At 40.6% G+C, this 21,228-nt stretch overlaps 1 protein-coding gene across 2 annotated transcripts in view; it reads left to right on the plus strand.

Annotated features, from left to right (window-relative positions):
• Positions 1-21,228, plus strand: part of adarb2 (adenosine deaminase RNA specific B2 (inactive)) — a 723,544-nt gene that overhangs the window by 559,953 nt on the left and 142,363 nt on the right. For both annotated transcript variants that reach the window (XM_048523584.2, XM_048523576.2), the window contains one exon: positions 10,347-10,461. In XM_048523584.2, coding sequence (XP_048379541.1) covers positions 10,347-10,461 — 115 coding nt within the window. The remainder of the gene's footprint in view (positions 1-10,346; positions 10,462-21,228) is intronic.

A 21,228-nucleotide genomic window follows, 5' to 3' on the forward strand; every position in this document is an offset into this window, starting at 1 on the left:
GTGGAGATTGGGAGACATTGAGTGACCTAAACATGCGATAATAAACATTTTATTAATTGATTTTCATCCCTTAAGATACTTCCTGCCTCACATTCAAAACTGCCAATCTCAACCCACTCCTCACAAAGCCGCACTTTTAACCCGTCTGCAATCCTTTCTACTTTACTACCATCCACTTGTTCATCATACAAATACACCTCAACCCTTGGCAAATGCTCTGGACATTCACACACGCACAGCTAACTGTCCACCGACAGCTGAAACTCTAACAGTTAAAAAATTACCTCTAAATTGTTAAGCTCAGCCAAATACTCATAACAGTAAAATTTCACAGTCATACTTTTGACCCATATTCTCAGAAAATTTGAAGCATTAGCTGAGCAGCCTTACAGACAATTCAGTGGCAAGAGAAAGCTTTCTTCATGACTCCCAATGCTTCTATATTTCTAACATTTTCATCAGTTATGCCTCATAATTTTTGAGAGGTATTTATTAATGAATTATGCGCTTGAGAAAACCTTCACCTATTTTCTAAAAGTTTGCTTTTTGCTAAAATCCCTCAGTGGCCCTAACAGTGTGGACAGACTGAAATATATGGAGTGTGCAATGTGCTTGCATTGATCAGATTGGCATTGAAAGCAAACATAACATGAATTTCTCCATCTCCACTGTACAACCTCCAGCAGAGCAAATGCAAGGCACTTTTAACATAACGAGCTTTTGTTTCAGGCTATTCCTCACAATCATGGGAGGTTAGTTTGCCTGAAAATTTACCAATGTGTCAGCAATCCCCTTTTAAGCTTGAACACTTCCCTGTGGAATAAAGACCTGTCAAAGGTCAAGATGTATATCTTTTGCTTCAAATCAAGAACTCTCAGTAACCCAGCGACGAGGCTAATCGTGTGGAGCTCAGTTGAAAGGAATTCTGCAGGCTGCTGTCTTTTGAACTGCGGTGTGCCCATGAATAAATGAATATCAAAAGAGTAATGGCACACCCTGTTGCCCAATCATCATGTTGTGGTGCTCACTACATAACCGCAACCCCAGGTCCACTCTGCTTCTCTTTGCTGGAGGTTTGGCTCTTTCCAGACATGAAGCAGTCAGTTTGCTTTGAAGAGCAGACTCTCTGGTGTCGCTGCCAGTTTCAGGGCACAAAACGGCAGCTAGTCAGCTGTATGAGCTTAAAGTTGGGCATCAGGGAGATTGCCAGCTGGCACCAGCAATAAGGGCAAGGGTACAGGGAAGGAGGAGAAGGTCAGACAGGGAATGGCCCAAATTCCCTTGGTAGATCCTTGGGGGACTATCCCTCCTGGCCTCAAGAGGGAAACAGAAAAGACAAAGTGACTGGTCTTGCTCCTGAACCCTTCCTATTGCTCCCTCAACATCACACGAAGGCCATGATAGCTTCCACATTGAGATTATGTGGTTGTCAGGGCCTGACTGGCATGGCTGAAGAGTTAGTCCAGGCACCAGTGTTTGCTCCTGCTGAGATAAACTGGTTAATTTTGGAATGGCACTAACAAGGTAGGAATTTGGAGGGTATCTCATTACAAATGTATACAGCCCAGTTACTGCAGGTGAGCTGGATTAGCATCACCCCAATAGCTGGCAGCCAAACATAGTCTTTTTTACCATGTCTAGCTAAAGTGACAGAAATTGTCGAGTACTGGATTTTTACTTCTCATGTTTCTATTAAAAAGTCGTGGAGGTGTGTTACACCATGCCAGCTAGCAGCCTTTCATCATGTGTTGACTCTGTGCCAAACATCACTAGCTGTGGCCCAGGCACCCAGTCACTGCCTCATCTGTCTTTTGCTCCAGTGGAAGGTAATGGGCTACGAAGGTTCACTATTGATTTGCTATAATCTCTGGGTTCTCTTTTCAGTCAGCTGACCTTTTCATTTCTGCTGTCCCCATCCAGAGTCCTTCCAAATTGTCAACCTCTAGGTGTCATGGCCATTGGCGACGATCTCAAGGTTGTCATGGGAGGTTAATGTTTGTCATCTTCATACCTCGTTTGCTGGTGTTCTTGCAGTAAATGTGTGGAGACCCAAGGGGTACTAATCCAGTGCCCAGTTCACAGTACAGAATCTTCTTGGGTCTTGTGATCCTGGCTGTGCCAGCACTGACATCATTTGCTTAGTAATGGGTGTTTGCTGATAAAGTGAGCACTCTTCATGGTCTCTGCTTGGTGACTTTGCCTGCCAGGAGATGCAAGGCTACATCTGAGAAAGTGAAGATGGAAATTGTGTTGCCTTTTCTCCTGTCCAGAACATGTTGCCCAGACCCTGCCACTGTAGAGGATTGTGCTGAGGATGCAAGCTTGACAGGTTCATTGTTTGTCTCAGTCAGGTTTCTGTTGTTTCACACTCTCTTACTCAGCTTGATTCGAACAGCTACAGCCTTTGCAATGCATGTGTTGATTTCAGCATCAAGAGACAGCTTGCTGGTATAGGCTCAAGCAGGAATGGCCTCCTCCTGTTCCTGTGTTCTTATGATTTTGGAATAACAACTATCAACATCTTCCAGCAAGGCATTGTCAATGCTGTTGGATCGCTGTATGAGAACATCTTTCTGATACTAATGGTCAAACCAAACTCTTTACAGGTTTGAGACAACTTGTCCTTTTGCACATGCATGTGGTTCTCAGTGGGGAATGCTGGTGCAGCATTGGCAATTTTGGGCAACTCTCTGATGAGGACTGGGCACACCTTTGTGTTGGATCACAAGTGAGCAAAGCAGCCTGGTATCCATTGTAGATGGCCTGAAGACATATGACAGCAAGAAAGAGAAAAATGTCAAACAGTGTGAGTGCTAGAACACAGTTGTGATTGATCCTACCACAGATCTCAAAGATGTTCCGATGTTGTCCAGAGATAACTGACTTTACCCTTCATTTCCTCACGGAAGGAGAAGATCATATAGAGCACTTTGAGACTCAGCGTCACAAAAGTAAAGCCAACATTGTCCTAGTGGATGTTAGGGTTGCTCTCTCATTAGAGATGTACCATTATCATAAACAATAAAATGGATAGTGATTTCTCAGGCTTTAAAATCCCCACCATAACGTGATGACTGATATGATTGTTAATGTCTAAACAATAGCAGCAAAACAAGTGATCAACTGGGCACGCCATGTTTCATCAACCAAAAAAGGCAACAGAAGCAGGTAGTTAGTGTCATAGGAAAGGTGCTTGAATGATGATTGATGCAATTATTCGCGTTGAGTTTCCAAACAACAATGAACAAGTGTCATAAACCAACATTTCACTCTCAGCTTCGTCCTCTGCAACTGGATCCTCAGCTTCTTGACCCAGAGACCGCAATTAGTGAATTTAGGCAACAGCACCTCCTTCACAATAACACTCAACACTGGAGACCCCAAGGATCCTCAGCCCCCTACTGTACTCCCTGTACATCCACGACTGTGTAGCCAAATTCTGACACGAATGTCATCTACAAGTTTGCTGACAACACCACTGTGGTAGGACAGATATCAAACAACAAGGAGTTAGAATACAGAAAGGAGATAGAGGGTTTGGTGGTGTCGTGCAATGATAACAATCTTTCTCTCAATGTCAGCAAAACAAAAGCATGGATCATTGATTTCAGGAACAAAGGAAGAGGACTCACCACCATTTACATCAACAGAGTGGAGATTGAGAGGGCCAAGAGGGTCAAGTTCCTTGGAGTGGCAATAACTGACAAGCTGTCCTGGGCCTCCCATGTAGATGTGATGGTCAAGAAGGTACAACAATGTTTTTTCTTCCTCAGGAAGCTTAGAAAATTTGGCATCCTCATAAGGAGCCTCACTGACGTTTACAAAGGCACCGTATAAAGCATTCTATCCAGGTGCACAATGGCCTGGTACAGCATCTGCTCTGCCCAGGACTATAAGAAAGTACAGAAGGTTGTGTGCACAGCCCAGACCATCACGGAAGCCAATCTCCCATCCATGGGCTCCATTTACATGTCTTATTGCTGAGAAAATACTGCCATCAAAAACCCCTCCCACCCTTGCCTCCAATCATCAAAGAGTTGTCCCAGCCCCGTAATGCTCTCTTTCAATGTCTTCCATCAGGAAGAAGATACAGAAGCTTGAACACACACACCAACAGTTTGAAGAATGGCTTCTTCCCTGCTCTTCCCTGTCCTAGGCAATGGCCTAATGGTATTATCATTGGACTGTTAATCCAAGGGCTCAGATAATGTTCCCAGGATCTGGGTACAAATTCCACCACAACAGATGGTGGAATTTGAATTCAATAAAAATTAAAAATCTAATGTTGACCATGAATCTATCGTTGATTGTTGCAAAAATCCATCTGGTTCCTTCAGGAAAGGAAACTGCCATCCTTACCTGGTCTGGCCGATATGTCACTCCAGACCCACAGCAATGTGATTGACTCTTAACTGCCACTTGAGTAATTAGAGATGGGCAATAAATGCTGCCTAGCCAGCGAAACCCTCATTCCATAAATGTATAAAGAAAAACAATTGACTGGTGAATGGGCCTCTCTAACTTCAAATGATTTTGATCTTGCCAATGTTCATCTTGTTTTGTGCACCTCCTCTGCAGCCATAACCTGTTAGGCCTCGTTCTGTCTAAGTACCCTATGATCTGTGTGTCCTTGTTTGCTCTGATCTGCCTGTACTGCTCACAAAACAAAACTTTTCACCGTGCTAAGGTACACGTGACTATAACAGTAACACAACTCAAATCAAATGTTCATCCCTGTACACGACTTTGAGTGATTCCTTATCATCATCAGCATCCCCTGAGCCATATAACCATCAATTAGAACTCCGTCTGGATCCGCACTGCCATCACACAGATCAGGTGACAACCCTAGAGGCAGGGTGAAGAATTGTTTGCAGGCATCATGCAAGCTATGAGAAAAAAAAGACCAGTTTGCCTACACAGTAACATGGTGTCATTAGAAATCCGAAAGTGAATTCTTAATTTAGATTTCAGAAAACAATTCAAAGATTTAGAAGGCAGCAGAGCTGGTGCTGTCACTTACATCAGGACATGTACTGGAAGATGAAGATGAATTGAAAAAAAAAGTAGAGGTGCAAGATCTGTCATAAAGACCCTGGGGTTTTGTTTGTGTGTGGTTTTATAGAACAGTTTGAAATGTAATGGTTGCAAGACTGCAAGCACAATGCAAATCCAAAGATATGGCAGAAATATATTTCCACAGTGATGAGTGTTTTGAAATGCTGTCACTTCTGAGTGACAGAAATGTGGTCAAACAAAGCTAGTTGCCAGAGGCGGATGTCCAAATTCTATCACAGCAATGTTGAAGCAGACAGTCCAAGGAAGAGGTCCTTAGAATGTTTTTATGAAAACTATCTTGTTCTGTTAACAAGTCTGTGTCAAAGCAGAGCAAACCAAAATTAATAACTCTCCAAAATAATAAAATTCAAAATAAAGTTGAGATGTTCTGCATTATCTGCTTCAATGCTTGGCTGGGAATATTGTTGAAGAGAGGGCAAAAATATCTAAGGCAGATGATCGAAATGCCTCATTATACTTAGGATGAATCTGCATCATAGGGTCAAATTATTCTGTGGCATCTAACTTACATAAATGATCTTGTCCAGGTCTGTCATGGAAAATAACATCAACCCTTATGCCTTAATGGAGGCTGCTTGAACCTTAGTGTACATGAGCGCTTAGTACATTAACCTAAAATTATTTTACCTGCTGTTCAATAGAGAGGTTAACTGATTATTTCAAATAGATCAATGCCTTCCCTGAAATATCAGTCAAAGGGATTTCATGTAGCGATTATATGCTAACACCGGCTGAGCTAAATTTCAAGGCACAAATATGGTAAATCACAGACTCGCTTGAGGAGAAGCTGGAAAATAACTGGGAGTGATAATAAAGCCAATTTACCATACCTGAACCAATTCCACACTATTCCTTCATTAGCTATGCTCTTTTTAATGTTAATATGCAGGAACCTACATTTGCTGAAAGTCATTTTATATGGTTTAAATGTTTTAAAAGTTCTTCTGTGGTTCCCTAACACCATAAGATTTGGGAGCAGAATTAGGTCACTTGGTCCATTGAGTCCACTCTACCATTCAATCATGGCTGATATGTGACTTAACCCCATTCTTCTGCCTTCTCCCTGTAACCCTTGACCAATTTACAAAGCAAGAACCAATACATCTCTGAAAGACACTCAGTGACTCGTCCTCCACAGCCTTCTGTGGCAATGTGTTCCACAGATTCACCATTCTCTAGCTGAAGAAATTCCTCTTCATCTTATCTCTAAAGAATCAATGCTTCATTCTGAGGCTGTGCCCTCAGGTCCTAGTCCCAGTTGATCCAGCTAAGCCTAATGACCGTCTCACTTCATTTCATTAACTTGTATTCCAGAGTATTCATTTACAATAATGGCAACAACAAATTACATTTACATGTTATCATTCATGTCGTGAAATGCCTCAAGGTGCATAATAGGAAATGAGAAGTCAAGAGGCAGAGAGGTTTAGGGAGGGAATTTCAGGGCTGGTGGCTATGGTAGCACTATCATCAGTGTTAGAGTGCCTAAAATTAGAATTGTAAGTGTGCAGAGATCTCAAGGGTTCTAAGGCTGGAGATGGTCACAGGAGATTGCAAGACCATTGTGGGACTTGAACACTGGAATGACATTGGAGACAATGGAAATCTCAACATCAGGCCCTGGTATACCCCACTTAGTACACTTCTCCAGTGTAACCCTTGAACTAATAACTGTTGGCTGCTTCTCTTCCATCAGTTCCTTAATTACCTGTTACCTGGTGTTTGCACAGCGAAACCTAAATAGTAGTATTTCACATGAAATTTTACTGAAGGCATTCCAGAAAGGTTGAGGGTGAGGTAGGAAATGGATTGGGGTGGATGGGGAGTGTTGAACAGGTCATGGAGATTGGGAATGGCTGTGAATGGAACCTTGTGCTAGGAGTCATGGTGTTGGACAGATCTATTGCAGTGTAACTCATGGAGAGTCACAGTGTGATAACACATAGACTGGGAGAATATTCATTCCTCATGATACTACTGCACTGAGCTTTGTACTAGTGATCTCAGCCTGTTGCTGAAAATCGGTGGCTGCTTTTGAATAGGAGACAGTCAGTCAGCAATTCATCCCAGCTTGAAGACAAACAGTGGATAATAATGGAATAGTGTAGGTTAGATGGGCTTCAATTTGGTTTCACAGGTCAGCGCAACATCGAGGGCCAAAGGGCCTGTACTGCACTGTAGTATTCTATGTTCTATGTTCTATAACACTTGTAATGTAAGTTTGTCAAAAGAGTGGGCTAGCAGAATCTGCCTCCTCTCAAACCAAGTTAAGGTGAGCTATCAGTGTGAAACTATTGGGCCTTCAGTTAGCCAAGTTTATTCACTTGGCAGATGGCATGTTTCCAATCCAATGGGACATTCTCTGCAATATTCACTATCAGAATGACCACCAGCATTTTCTAAACTTCATTTCTACTGCCACTTTTTAGCCTCTGCTAAATGACATTCATAATTGCAAACTCTGTAAGTCTGATTGCAACTGCCATGCAAGTGGTGTCATCAGTATCACATTCAGTTACAGGAATTTTTATTCAGGATTTTAAGTGAGAATTATTTTATCTTGTAAACATTTAACTTCCCTTACCTTTATTAATGATGCTATTTTCAGAAGAAAACGCCACTGAGTTTGTGTTTTACGAAGTTTGTCTCATTTTGATACTTATTACAAAAAAAATTAACTTTGGCTCTTAAAAATGGTTTTATTATCACTGTTTTTACAGGAAAGCAAACAGGGACTAAGACTAGAATTTTTAAAATCCTGCATGTTCTGTCAATCATGAATTTGGGTCAAATAAATTTGCTCTTTACAAAGTGACTTGCAAGCATGGCATCTGACATGTGATAGAGAAAACAGAGCTCGTATGGATTGGTGTGTTCATTAAATCATATGTATCTTATGGCATCGTTTGCCTTCTTGCAAATTTTAAATATTAATCCAAACATTTAAAATTGATTAATTCTTTTCATCATCATTACTAATGATAGTCAAATGACTCACAGATGAATGACACATGTATATGGACTTCAGTAAGGCATTTGATAAGGTTCCCCATGGTAGGCTCATTCAGAAGGTCAGGAGGAATAGGATACAGGGGAACTTTGCTGTCTGGATACAGAATTGGCTGGCCAACAGAAGACAGCGAGTGGTAGTAGAAGGAAAATATTCTGCCTGGAAGTCAGTGGTGAGTGGTGTTCCACAGGGCTCTGTCCTTGGGCCTCTACTGTTTGTAATTTTTATTAATGACTTGGATGAGGGGATTGAAGGATGGGTCAGCAAGTTTGCAGATGACACGAATGTTGGAGGTGTCAGTGACAGTATAGAGGGCTGTTTTAGGCTGCAGCGGGACATTGACAGGATGCAGAGATGGGCTGAGAGGTGGCAGATGGAGTTCAACCTGGATAAATGCGAGGTGATGCATTTTGGAAGGTCGAATTTGAAAGCTGAGTACAGGATTAAGGATAGGATTCTTGGCAGTGTGGAGGAACAGAGGGATCTTGGTGTGCAGATACATAGATCCCTTAAAATGGCCACCCAAGTGGACAGGGTTGTTAAGAAAGCATATGATGGTTTGGCTTTCATTAACAGGGGGATTGAATTTAAGAGTCGTGAGATCTTGTTGCAGCTCTATAAAACTTTGGTTAGACCGCACTTGGAATACTGCGTCTAGTTCTGGGCGCCCTATTATAGGAAAGATGTGGATGCTTTGGAGAGGGTTCAGAGGAGGTTTACCAGGATGCTGCCTGGACTGGAGGGCTTATCTTATGAAGAGAGGTTGACTGAGCTCGGACTTTTTTCATTGGAGAAAAGGAGGAGGAGAGGGGACCTAATTGAGGTATACAAGATAATGAGAGGCATAGATAGAGTTGATAGCCAGAGACTATTTCCCAGGGCAGAAAAGGCTAACACGAGGGGTCATAATTTTAAGCTGATTGAAGGAAAGTATAGAGGGGATGTCAGAGGCAGGCGCTTTACACAGACAGTTGTGAGAGCATGGAATGCGTTGCCAGCAGCAGTTGTGGAAGCAAGGTCATTGGGGACATTTAAGAGACTGCTGGACATGTATATGGTCACAGAAATTTGAGGGTGCATACATGAGGATCAATGGTCGGCACAACATCGTGGGCTGAAGGGCCTGTTCTGTGCTGTACTGTTCTATGTTCTATGTTCTATGTGAGTAAACATCAATGTGTAATTGATATGAGATTATGAAAGGGATCATGCCAGAATAAGGCATTGCATTGCAGTTAAATAGCTCAATTAAAACAGGCAATACTTACTTGACATTCAAAAAAGACCTACTCTAAATAACTATCTTAATTGGTTTTTAGGCAACGTGTAATGTTCCATTAGAGAACGATTAAAGATAATGTTAGAAGTACAGAGCAGCAGTTAGTGCTCCGTATCACTGCCTTCAAGATATTCCAGGGAAACTAACTCCCTTTTTCGGGTTGACCATCAGCAAGAAATTAAGAAATCCTCCTTTTTTATTGGTTTTGGCCTTAAAAGTTTTGAAGGCCTTAAGATAACCTTTCATTTTTATTTATCTGCTGGATATTTTCCAAAGAATTTTCAAAACGTCCACAGGCACATACAGAAATTTGTATAAATATAAGTTAATCACAAAAATCTTGGTTTGTCATTTAAGTCTGCCAAAATTGCTTAGGTTCTTTTACATACAAAACTATTAAAACTATCACTGAGATGAATATAATGAAAATTGCACAGTGCATCTATCTTATGTATAGTGGTAATCACAGGCTAAGAATTATTCATCACTGCTAACTCATAGAAAACAAGAAAAACAAATTAGAACCTTAAAATATGCAAAGCTTATTGTGCATTTTCTAGTTTCAACCGTATGTATTTATAATTTAACCTGAACAAATGAATCGCTAAAATGATTTAAAACTTTCACCTAATATAAAAAGTGAACTAGAAAGATGAAGGGAAGATTAATAACAGGTTACCGCACTTACTGGACACAGCAGTGTAGATTGAGACATAACAAATAAATATGGAGCATATATTTTGAATGGATCATAGCTGTTGTTTTGTTGTTCAAGGTAAAAAGTAACAAATTATTGGTAAGTGAAATTATCCAGCATTTAGAACAGAATCAGATATCACTTGCTTTTTCTCTCTTTTTATCATAACAATTGCTCAGGAAGAGAAGGAACCATGAAACTGGTGGCCTTCGACATGTGGACAACATAAGATCATGATAAGAATAAGCCTCTCAGCAATAAAATATACCTGTGTCTTTCAGGAGTTTGCGGATGCAGTATTCCAAATGGTCACAGAGAAATTCAAAGAGCTGACAGACAATTTGACCTCCTCACATGCACGGCATAAGGTACTAGCAGGAATCGTAATGACAAGAGGTAAGGCAAAGCAACACCTTGAAGACTATATTGACTGGTTACAAAAAATATGGTCCCCTGGAGGATTCTTCTTTTTATATTCTTTTAGTAAAAGCTGTTTTTTAAAATCTATTTCATAAAAAAACTAATCATATTTGAAGATTTCATATGACACGTGAAATCAGCCATTGGCGCTTCAACAGCCTCCACCAGTCAAGAAGATCATAGAATTATAGAATACCTACAGTGTGGAAGCAGATCATTTGGCCCATTGAGTCCACGCTGACCCACTGAGGAACATCCAATCCAGACCCACCCCCTCTGACTTATCCTTGTTACCTTGCATTTCCCATTGCTAATCCACCTCGCCCACACTTCCCTGGACAGTGCAGGCCAACCCATCTAACCTGCACATATTTTGATTGTGGAAGGAAACCAGAACACCTGGAGGAAACCCACACTGACACAGAGAGAATGTATAAACTCCATACAGGTAGTGACCTGAGGGTGGATTCGAATCTGGGTCCTTGGAGCTGTGAGGCAGCACTGTTAGCCACCATGCCATCCTGACCATGGCTGATCTGTTTCTGTTCTGAAGTCCCGATTCTCATCTAAACTTGGCAATTTTTGATTCCCCTGCCTCTGCTTCAAAAATATTCAGAGAGTCCCGGCTCCACTTTCTTCTGAGGCGGAAAGTTCCAAAGTTACCCAACCCTCTGGGAGAGGTAAAAAAGAATCCCCTCATTTCTGTCCCAAAAGTGTGACCCTTAGTTTTAAAACCATGTCCCCTGGCTCTGTTCTCATTCACAAAGATAAGAATCCTTTCACTAAGCACATTGTCAACACCATCCAGGATCTTATACACTTCAATTAAATCATCCTTTGGTCTTTGTAACTCCAGCAAAATCAAACCTATTCTGTTCAATCTTTCCTCATTTCCTTATAAACCTGCTCATTCCAGGTGTCAACCTAGCAGACTTTCCCTGAACCAATGCCTTTTCATCCTTCCTTAAATAAAGAGAGCAAAACTGTGCACAGTATTTAGGAGTGATAATGGGAACTGCAGATGCTGGAGAATCCAAGATAATAAAATGTGAGGCTGGATGAACACAGCAGGCCCAGCAGCATCTCAGGAGCTCTCTGATGAAGGGTCTAGGCCTGAAACGTCAGCTTTTGTGCTCCTGAGATGCTGCTGGGCCTGCTGTGTTCATCCAGCCTCACATTTTATTATCACAGTATTTAAGACATAGTTTCACCAGTGCATTGTATTAGTAAACATTAATATCCTTACATGCTCAATTCCTCTCTTAATAAAGGATAGCATCATCCCTACCTGATTGTCTGCTGTACTTGAACACAGCCCTTTGTAACTCATGCAGTAGAACACTTAGATCCTTATGCATTTTGAAATTCTGCAGGGGTTCCCTATTTAAATAATGCTCTGCTTTTTTATTCTTCACGTCAAATTTCTAAAATTTCCATATTTTCCCACATTATACTCCTGTCTGTCAGATTTTTGTCCACTCACGTAACTTTGAGTCATAGATTCATAGAGAAATACAGCACAGAAACAAACCCTTTGGTCCAACTTGTCCATGCTAACCAGATGCCCTACATAGATCTAGTCCAATTTGCCAGAATTTGGCCCATAGCCCTCTAAACCCTTCCTATTCGTATAGCCAAGCTGACTTCCAAATGTTGTAATTGTACCAGTGTCCACCACATCTTCTGGCAGCTCATTCCATGCATGCACTACCCTTTGTGTGAAAGGGTCGTCTCTTTTAAATCTTTCCCCTCTCACCTTAAGCCTTTGCCTTCTAGTTTTGAATTCCCCCAACCCAGGGAAAATAACTTGTCTATTTACACTATTTATGCCCCTCATGATTTTATAAACCTCTGTAAGGTCACCCCCTCAGCCTCCAACGCTCCAGGGAAAATAGCCCTAGTCTATTCAGCCTCTCCCTATAGCTCAAACCCTCCAACTTTGGCAATATCCTTGGTAAACCTTTTCTGAACCTTTTCAAGTTTATTCTTCTTATAACAGGGAGACCAGAATTGCATGCAGAATTCCAATAGTGGCCTAACCAATGTCCTGTACAGCAGCAACATGACCTCCCAACGCCTATACCCAATGCACTGACCAATAAGACAAGCATACCAAACACATTCTTCATTATCCTATAGCCTACGACTCCACTTTCATGGAACTAAGAACGTGCACTCCAATGTCTCTTTGTTCAGCAACACTCCTTGAGACCTTACCACTTATCTATATCAACCCTTGATATGTCATCTTCATAATAAATTCTCCAACCTACCTTTGTCATGTATAAATCTAGCCACCAAGCATTCAATTCCCTCACCAAGTCATTGATGCATATTGTAAAAGTTTGAGGCTCATACCACCCACCGCAGGATCCCACTCATCACATTCTGACAGTCTGAAACAGACCCGTTTATTCATACTTTCTGTTTTCTACCAGCCAGCCAACTCTGTATCCATGTTAGTATGTTACCTCCAAACCATGAACTCCTATTTTTCACCTTTTATCTGGAACCTTCTCAAATATGTTCTGGAAATCCACGCACAGGACATAAATTGGTTCCCCTTTATCCACAGCATGTATACTCCTTCAAAGCATTTCTATAAACCTGTTAACAGAATTTTGCTTGCACAAAATCATGTTGACCCTTCCAACTTACCTTGAGTTTTTCCAAGGACACTGTTATAACCTCCTTTACGATCAATTCTAGCACCTTCTCTACTGTTGACAATGAACCAATTGGCTTCTAGTTTTCATTCTACTTCCCCCATTCTCTTCTTGATTAGGATTGTTATATTTGCTACCCTTCAGTTAAATGGAACCTTTCTAGAATTTAATGAAGTTTGAAAAATTAACACCAATGCACCTGAGATCTCATTAGCCACCTTTTTTAAGACCATAGATTGAAGTCCATCAGTACCAAATCTTATCAACCTGTCGCTCCAACAATATCTGAAGTGCCTCTTCTCCAATGATTAGAATTTCAATAAAATCCTCACTCCTTTATCCTCCAGAATTTACAGACATTACTGGGATGTCTTTTTGAATCTACAAAGTGATTTATTCACTGCATCTGCCATTTCTTTGTTATCTACTATGCACTTTACATACTCTCTAAAGGATACCCCAGTCTGGAGGAATTTTGCAAAATAAACTGAGTGACGATTTTAGGTTCCTTCAGATCACATCTGATAATCTTTTAATTTCACAAATGACAAATATCCTTCCTCAAAAGAATGGCTTCATGTTCATGGAGGAGAAAAATTGGCCAAGAATTTGTTAAAGAATTAATTGAAAATCTAACATGCATGACTTGTAGAGTTGTTACCACGCATAAAGGAGAACACTCAGTGTATCGTGTCTGCATTGACTCCCTGAGCATTTTGACTTCTTGAGAATCTCCTGCCTTTTTCCAAGTAACTCTGTGCATCGTTTTTATTTAAGCAATTTTGTGTGCCCTTTTGAATTCTTCAGTTGAACCTGCATTCACCAGCCAGTGCATTCCAGACTGTCACTATTCACTGTATGAATACTTCTGTTCTGCTTTTGAAAAATTCTTTAAACTGTGCTGTCTGGCTCTATATCCTTTTATGTTGAGGACACATGGAGTCACAGGGATATACAGCACAGAAACAAACCCTTCAGTCCAATTCATCCATGCCGACCTAATATCCTGAATAAATCCAGTCCCATTTGCCTGCATTTGGCCCATTTGCCTCCAAACCCTCCCTATTCATATACCCATCCAGATGCCTGTTAAATGCTGTAATTGTACCAGCTTCCACCACTTTTTCTGGTAACTCCTTCTACACACATACCACCCTCTGCATGAAAACGTTGCCTCTTAGGTTCCTTTTAAATCCTTCCCCTCTCACCTTAAACCTATGCCTTCTAATTTTGGACTCCCCTACCCTGGGGAAGAGACGTTGTCTATTCACCCCATCCATGCCCATCATGATTTTAGAAACCTCTATAATGTCACCCTTCAGCCTCTGACACTCCAGGGAAACTAACCTCAGCCTATTCAGCCTCTCCCGGTAGCTCAAGCCCTCCAATCTCGGCAACATCTTTGTAAACCTTTTCTGAGCCTTTTCAAGTTTTGCAATGTCCTTCCTGTAGCAGGGAGACTAGTATTGCACACACTATTCCAATAGTGGCCTAAATAATGTCCTGTTTGGTTCTCCCTCCTTCTTCACTCACTAGAGCCAAGTATATGAGTGGGAGATGGGCCCATTCTAAGTCTCACATGATGCCAAAAGAGTCAAATTTTACTGAGAGGAACTGCTAGAGAGGACACAAAGCAAGCAAGAGGAAGGTAGTGGTGTAATGGTACTATCACTAGGCTAGTAATCCAGAGATCCACTTAATCCTCCAGGGAACCAGGTACAAATCTCACTACCTGGGGAAATTTGAAGTCACAGGAAAGAAATTTGAAATTAAAAGTTCAACAATGAACACAAAACCGTAGTTGATTGTTATGAAAGCCTATCAGGTTCACTGATGCCCTTTAAGGAAGGAGTTCTTCTTGCCTCCATGTGACTCAGCCACGCGGTTGAGTGTTAACTGCCCTCTAAAATAGTCCAGCAAGCCATTCAGTTACATCAACAGTGAAAGAGCCATAAAAAGAGGAGTAAAAACAGATGGCATCAACCTAGACACTGAAAGCAACAGAAGCAGATACAGCCCTGTCAATCCTGCAAACCCTTCTGTACCAGCATCTGGGTGCAAATGCCAAATTGGGAAAGTGGTCTCACAGACTTGTCAAGTAACAGTCTAATATAGTCATACTCATGGAGTCATACCATACAGGCAATGTCCCTGATAACACCATCAACATTTTGTGATCCGATTGCAGGACAGAGGTAGAAGTGGCAGCACAGAGGTGTAGAGCCAAAGGGTGCTGCCCTGGGAGTTCTCAATGTTCTCAATGCTGGACCCCAAGTGACCTCATGGCACCAGATCTAACATGGGAAAGGGACCACCAACATATCCCCAACCCACCCCTCAGCTGGTGAATCCGTAGCCTTCCTTCTTGTATATCACTTGGAGTAACTGCTGAGGTTGGCAGAAGTGCAGAATATACTCAGGGTGGGGGAACGTCCTGCCCATCGCAAAAGTGTCTCAGCAGCACCATTACTGACTGAGATGGCTGAGTCCTAAAGGACATAGCTGCTGGTCTGGGTCTGTAGCAGGTGGTATAGGGAAGAACAAGAGGGAAAAGCATACTTGAGTTTAGCCTTACTGATTGACCTGCTGCAGATACATTTGCCAATGTCTGTATTGGTAGAAGTAGCCACACACTCAGAACTATCCAGCAAATGTTGCTTAGTTGCTGAATCACATCAATGTTGGATACTGTGTTGCCGTTTTCCCTAGTGCAGCTGGTTAAGCCCAGTCATGAATTTGCCTGTTGCATACAGCTGAAGGGCTATGCTGTTTGATGTAATCCATCCATGTTTGGGATGTATAGTCTACATATCTGGAAACACAAAGGTGCTCATTGTGGCTGAGTGTCTAAGGAATTACGCTGACAACCATTTTAAGATGGTCAGTTGGTCTCACAGTTTGATACATTTTGGGTGTAATGGAAGTTAAATATATTAATACTCAGGGCCCTGTTTCTTGCAGACAGAAAGAATGCACCTGTTTCAACTCAACAAAATAGGCAACTGCAATTCACAATTTCATTTCTCAGACGAATGCCCTGATTAAATCAGGCCAACCCTCAGATTTAAAATTTAAACAAAGCCTGACAGTGAACTGTCAATCATCATTAATTGGTGCATGACAGGAGTCCACATGTCATCCAATTAGCACTTTGCTTTCATACCATTTCAATGTTAGTTTTCTCCCTGAACTGTCCTAATGACAGCAACACAAAAAACTTCGATAAAATGTGTCTTTCTGCAGCAACTTCAATTCTATTCTACCAATTGCCATAAATATATTACATTATTATCAACATAGAAGAACGTTAGCAAAAACCACATACTGCAGATGTAGGAGATCAGAAATAAGAGCAGAAGGTGCTGGAGAAGCTCAGCAGGTCTGGGAGCATCTGTGCAGAGAGTAACAAAGTTAATGATTCAAATGTGATATGACTTTTCAGAACCCTCTTAAACCAAGAATCATTGCATTAAGCCAAACAGTGGGAGTAGAAATTGTGAGCAAAGGTTATGATGGAGAGTTTTATAACACCAGTTTCATAATTTGGAACTTCTGTTACCTAATTATATTTCAAGAGTTTGATCAATGTTTCCTGATTTTTTGCCTCCACTTTCTATCTGGAAGTTTAAGCAATAAGGAAACTAATAAATCTGGGGTTGGCAGAAAAATTACATTACACATGAGTGTCAAAAAAACTGAAGATGGAGTATGAGTTTTATATGTTGTCACGCATAGACAAAGGAAAAATATATGATCCTGTTCGAAGTTATTGTATTATACAGTGGTAACAAAAATTAAAGAGTCAGTTAAAGATCCTAAGGTGATGTATAAATCGACAGATTCCATCCCTCAGGCCAGAAATAAAACAAAATGCTTTGTTTTTGTAGATCTTTGACAAAAAGTGAATTTTATCTCCCTCTGAGCACAATGGATTTTGAACCTATATGCTTACATTTTTGCTTTGACACAACAGAAGTATATGACCACAAGATATTTATTGCCATTGTTCAAAATTGTAGTTGACTGAATTGCATTTCACCCACCTCCCTTGTTCTTCCATGCAGTAATCCAGCTAGAATTCAAGAACACCATGATGACAAGCATGTCTCTCCTGTTTCTGTTGTTACTAATTAATCAGCACTGTTTACCTATGGTTGTTTGCACAATTCCACAGCTTGGCAGCCAGAAGAGAGCTCTAGTCCATTGAGTTCCAATTAAATGAATGAATTTGATATTCAGTGTTCTCTCAGGCTGACAACAATAGTTGCCACATTAACAGATGAACGTTTCTGTTTGTTGTGCCACTATATAAAATCAGTGTAGAGAAAATACTGTAAATAGACAGACTTAAGCGATTCCAAAAGCAACAGATCAGATCAAAGTTCTGCAGTGCTGTCACATCCAGTCACGATTAAGCATAGAAACATAGAAAACAGGAGCCAATAGCAGGCTCAAGTGGCCATTCAACTCTTTAAGCCTAATTCAATATAATCACGGCTGATCATCCAAATCAGTGCTTTGCTCTTGCTTTCTCCTCATGCTCTTTGAACCTTTTAGTCCTAAGAACTTTACCTATATCTTTCTTGAAGGTTTTTAATGTTTTGGCCTCAACAGTTTTCTATGGCAGAGAATTGCACAGGCTCGCCACTGTCTGGATGAAGAAACCTTCCCTCATCATTGTCCTAAAAGGCCCATCCCTTGCCCTCAGCCTGTGACCCTCTCATTCTGGACTCCTCAGTCATTGAGAACGTCTTTCCTGCTTTTATGTTCCATTTACCTTCCCTATTATTTCTTGCATTTCTGTGTTCTTTTTGTAATTCATGCATGATGACCCTAAATCCCTCTGAGCTGTTGCTTTCTGCAGTCATTCCCCATTTAAATAATATTCAGCTCCTCTATTCTTCCTGCCAAAGTGTCTAACTTCAGATTTTCCCACATCATATTCTTTCTGCCAAGTTTTTGCCCAATCATTTAACCTGCTATATCACTCTGCTAACTCCTCTCCACTTGCCCTCCCACTTATAACTTCATCATAGTGCATTCATTTCCTTCCAGGCCATTAACATATATACATACTATATGTTTTTATAGTAAATAATTGTGACCCTAATACTGATCCCTGTGGCACACCACTAGTTACAGATTGCCATTCTGATATGCCCCTTATCTTAACTGTCTGCCTTTTCTTCAGTTAACATAATGCCTCCAATTCTTTTGGCACTTAAGTAGCCTTATGCCCAGCACCTTTTGAATGCCTTTAGGAAATCCAAATGCATTACATCTACTGGTTCCCCAGTAACTATTCTACTTGTCACCTCCAAAAAGCATTCTAATACATTTTTGAGACAAGATTTCCCCTTCATGAAGAAATATCAACTCCATTTGATTGTATTGTGTAATCCTAAATGATTTTCTGTTGCATCCTTTACAGCCATCTCTAATATTTCCCAAACAACATAAAATATGCTTATTGACATGTAATTACTTTCTTTACTCCCTCCCTTTTTGAATAAAGGTGTTATATTGGCAATTTTCCGATAACCTGTGACTTTTCCAGAATCTGAATTCTTGGAAGATTACTTCTCATGCATCCACTATCACTGTAGCTGCTTCCTTTAATACCCTAAGATGTAACCAGGGAACTTATTCGCCTTAGCCTCATTAGTTTCACTAGTAGAACATAGAATGGTCCAGCACAGTACAGCCCTTTGGTTCATGATATTCTGCCAATCTATTGTCCAAAGCTAAGATCAAACTGCCCTGCATACCCTACATTTTACTGACATCCATGTGCCTATCCAAGGGTCACTTAAATGTCCCTAATATATCTGACTCCACTACCAATGCCAGCAGCGCATTCCATACATCCACTGCTCCCTGTATAAAGAACCAACCTCTGACATCTCCCCTATATCTTAAATTATGTCCCCTCGTGATAGTAATTTCTGCCCTGGGAAAAAGTCTTTGACTATCCACTCTATTTGTGCCTCTCATCATCTTGTATACCTCTATCAAGTCACCTCTCATCCTTCTTTGCTCCAAAGAAAAAATCCCTAGCTCCCTCAACCTTACCTCATAAGATCTGCCTTCCAGTTCAGGCAGCATCTGATAAATCTCCTCAGCACCCTCTGTAAAGCTTTCATGCCTTCCTATAATGAGGTGACCAGAACCAAACACAATATTCCAAGTTTGGTCTAACCAGGGTTATATAGAGCTGCAGCATGACCTCGCTGCTCTTAAACTCAAATCCCCTGTCAATGAACGTACTTTACTCATGGTAGATATTGTACGTATTTCTGCCCTCCCTTTTGCCCTTTGATTATTTTGTATTTTAAGAATGTTACTAGTGTCCTTCATCAGGAAGATTTATGCAAAGTATTTATTCAACTTTTCCCCAGGGCAGGATTGACTGCCTCGAGGGGTCATAGTTTTAAGGTGTTAGGCGGAAGGTATAGAGGAGACGTCAGAGGTAGGTTCTTCACCCAGACAGTTGTGAGCACATGGAATAATTTACCAGTGGTAGTCGTGGAAGTGGAGTCATTAGTGACATTTAAGCGACTGCTGGACATGCACATGGACAGCAGTGAATTGAGGGGAATGTAGGTTAGGTTATTTTATTTTTGGATTAGGATTATTCCACGGCACAACATCGTGGGCTGTACTTTTCTATGTTCTAAGTTCTATGTTCTAACTCTCCTATCATTTCCTGGTTCCCTGTGAATATTTCCCCAGCCTAATTCTCCAAGGACCCTTTGTACACTTCAGCCTCTCTGTTCCCTGTAATATTTTTAAGGAAACTTTTACTGTATGTTTTTTATATTACTTGTTAGCTTAACTTAAAAGTTTATGTTTTCCCTCTTTATTACATTTTTGGCCATCTTTTGATGATTATTAAAACTCTCAATACTCTGGTTTATCAATAATTTGTGTCATATTTTGTGACCTTTCTTTCAATTTGATACTACGCTTCCTTGGTTAACCCTGGTCAGTTTATCCCCTTCTTGGAATCGTTCATACTCGCTGAGATATAATTTTCCTTGTGAATTGTTAACTACTAAATGTCTGCCATTGTTCGTTAATCATCTCTTCTGATAAACCCCTTTCCCAATCCACTTTAGCCAACCCTGCCCACCTTCCTTTATAATTATCATTATTTAAATTGTTGTGCACCTAAAAACTGAATGCAAAATTCTACCAGGTTCTATTCACTTCTTGAATCGTTTTCTCTGAGCTTGTTCATTAAAACTGCCTCATTATACATTACCAGATCCAAAATAGCCTCAACCTTGGCTGGATCCACAACATGTTGTTCTTGGAAACTATCCCAAAAACACCCTTTGAATTCTTTCTTGTGGCTACCTCTGCTAATTTGTTTTTCCAAATCACATGAAGATTAGTGGTATCCATGATTAATGTACTGCCTTTTCTGCATGCCCTCATCATCCCATGATTTATTCTCTGTATTCTCCATAACCACTGCCATAGGTTATGCTGACTAGAATCTTCTTATCCAGTTATTTCTTATCTCCTCTAATATACATATTGCATTCTCCAATCTATGCTCATTTCTTGCCATCTAACATATTCCATCTCATACTAACAAAGCTATCCACTTCCATTTTCTTCTTGCTTGTCATTCCAAAATCTCACATAGCCCTGAATATTTAGTTCTCAGGTTTGACTTCTTTATAACCCTGTTTTAACAATCCATAAAGCTGTTAGGTCATACCCGTAGACCTCTATTTGTGCTATTAATTCATCTGTTTTACCCTGACAATCTGACATTCTTCATTCAATTCAATTGACTCCACTAGATACTAAGAAATCGTTCAAGGCATTAAGTGCAGAAAAGGTTGTGGACCTTAATTAAGAGCCCAGCAATATAACTAAAGACTTATTGTCCAGAATGAGCAGTGTTCTGAGCTAAGCTGTTTCAGAACAGCTACAATACCAGCATCTGCCCAACAGGCAATCCTGTGTTTGCTAATATCTCCACTTGTAAAATTATGCCATGATAAACAGTTGAGTTTGTAACATGACACAATTACACAAGCTAGGAATGATATACATGCATGCA

Source organism: Stegostoma tigrinum, chromosome 2 (genome assembly GCF_030684315.1).
Source record: "Stegostoma tigrinum isolate sSteTig4 chromosome 2, sSteTig4.hap1, whole genome shotgun sequence".
Classification (NCBI taxonomy): Eukaryota; Metazoa; Chordata; class Chondrichthyes; order Orectolobiformes; family Stegostomatidae; genus Stegostoma; species Stegostoma tigrinum.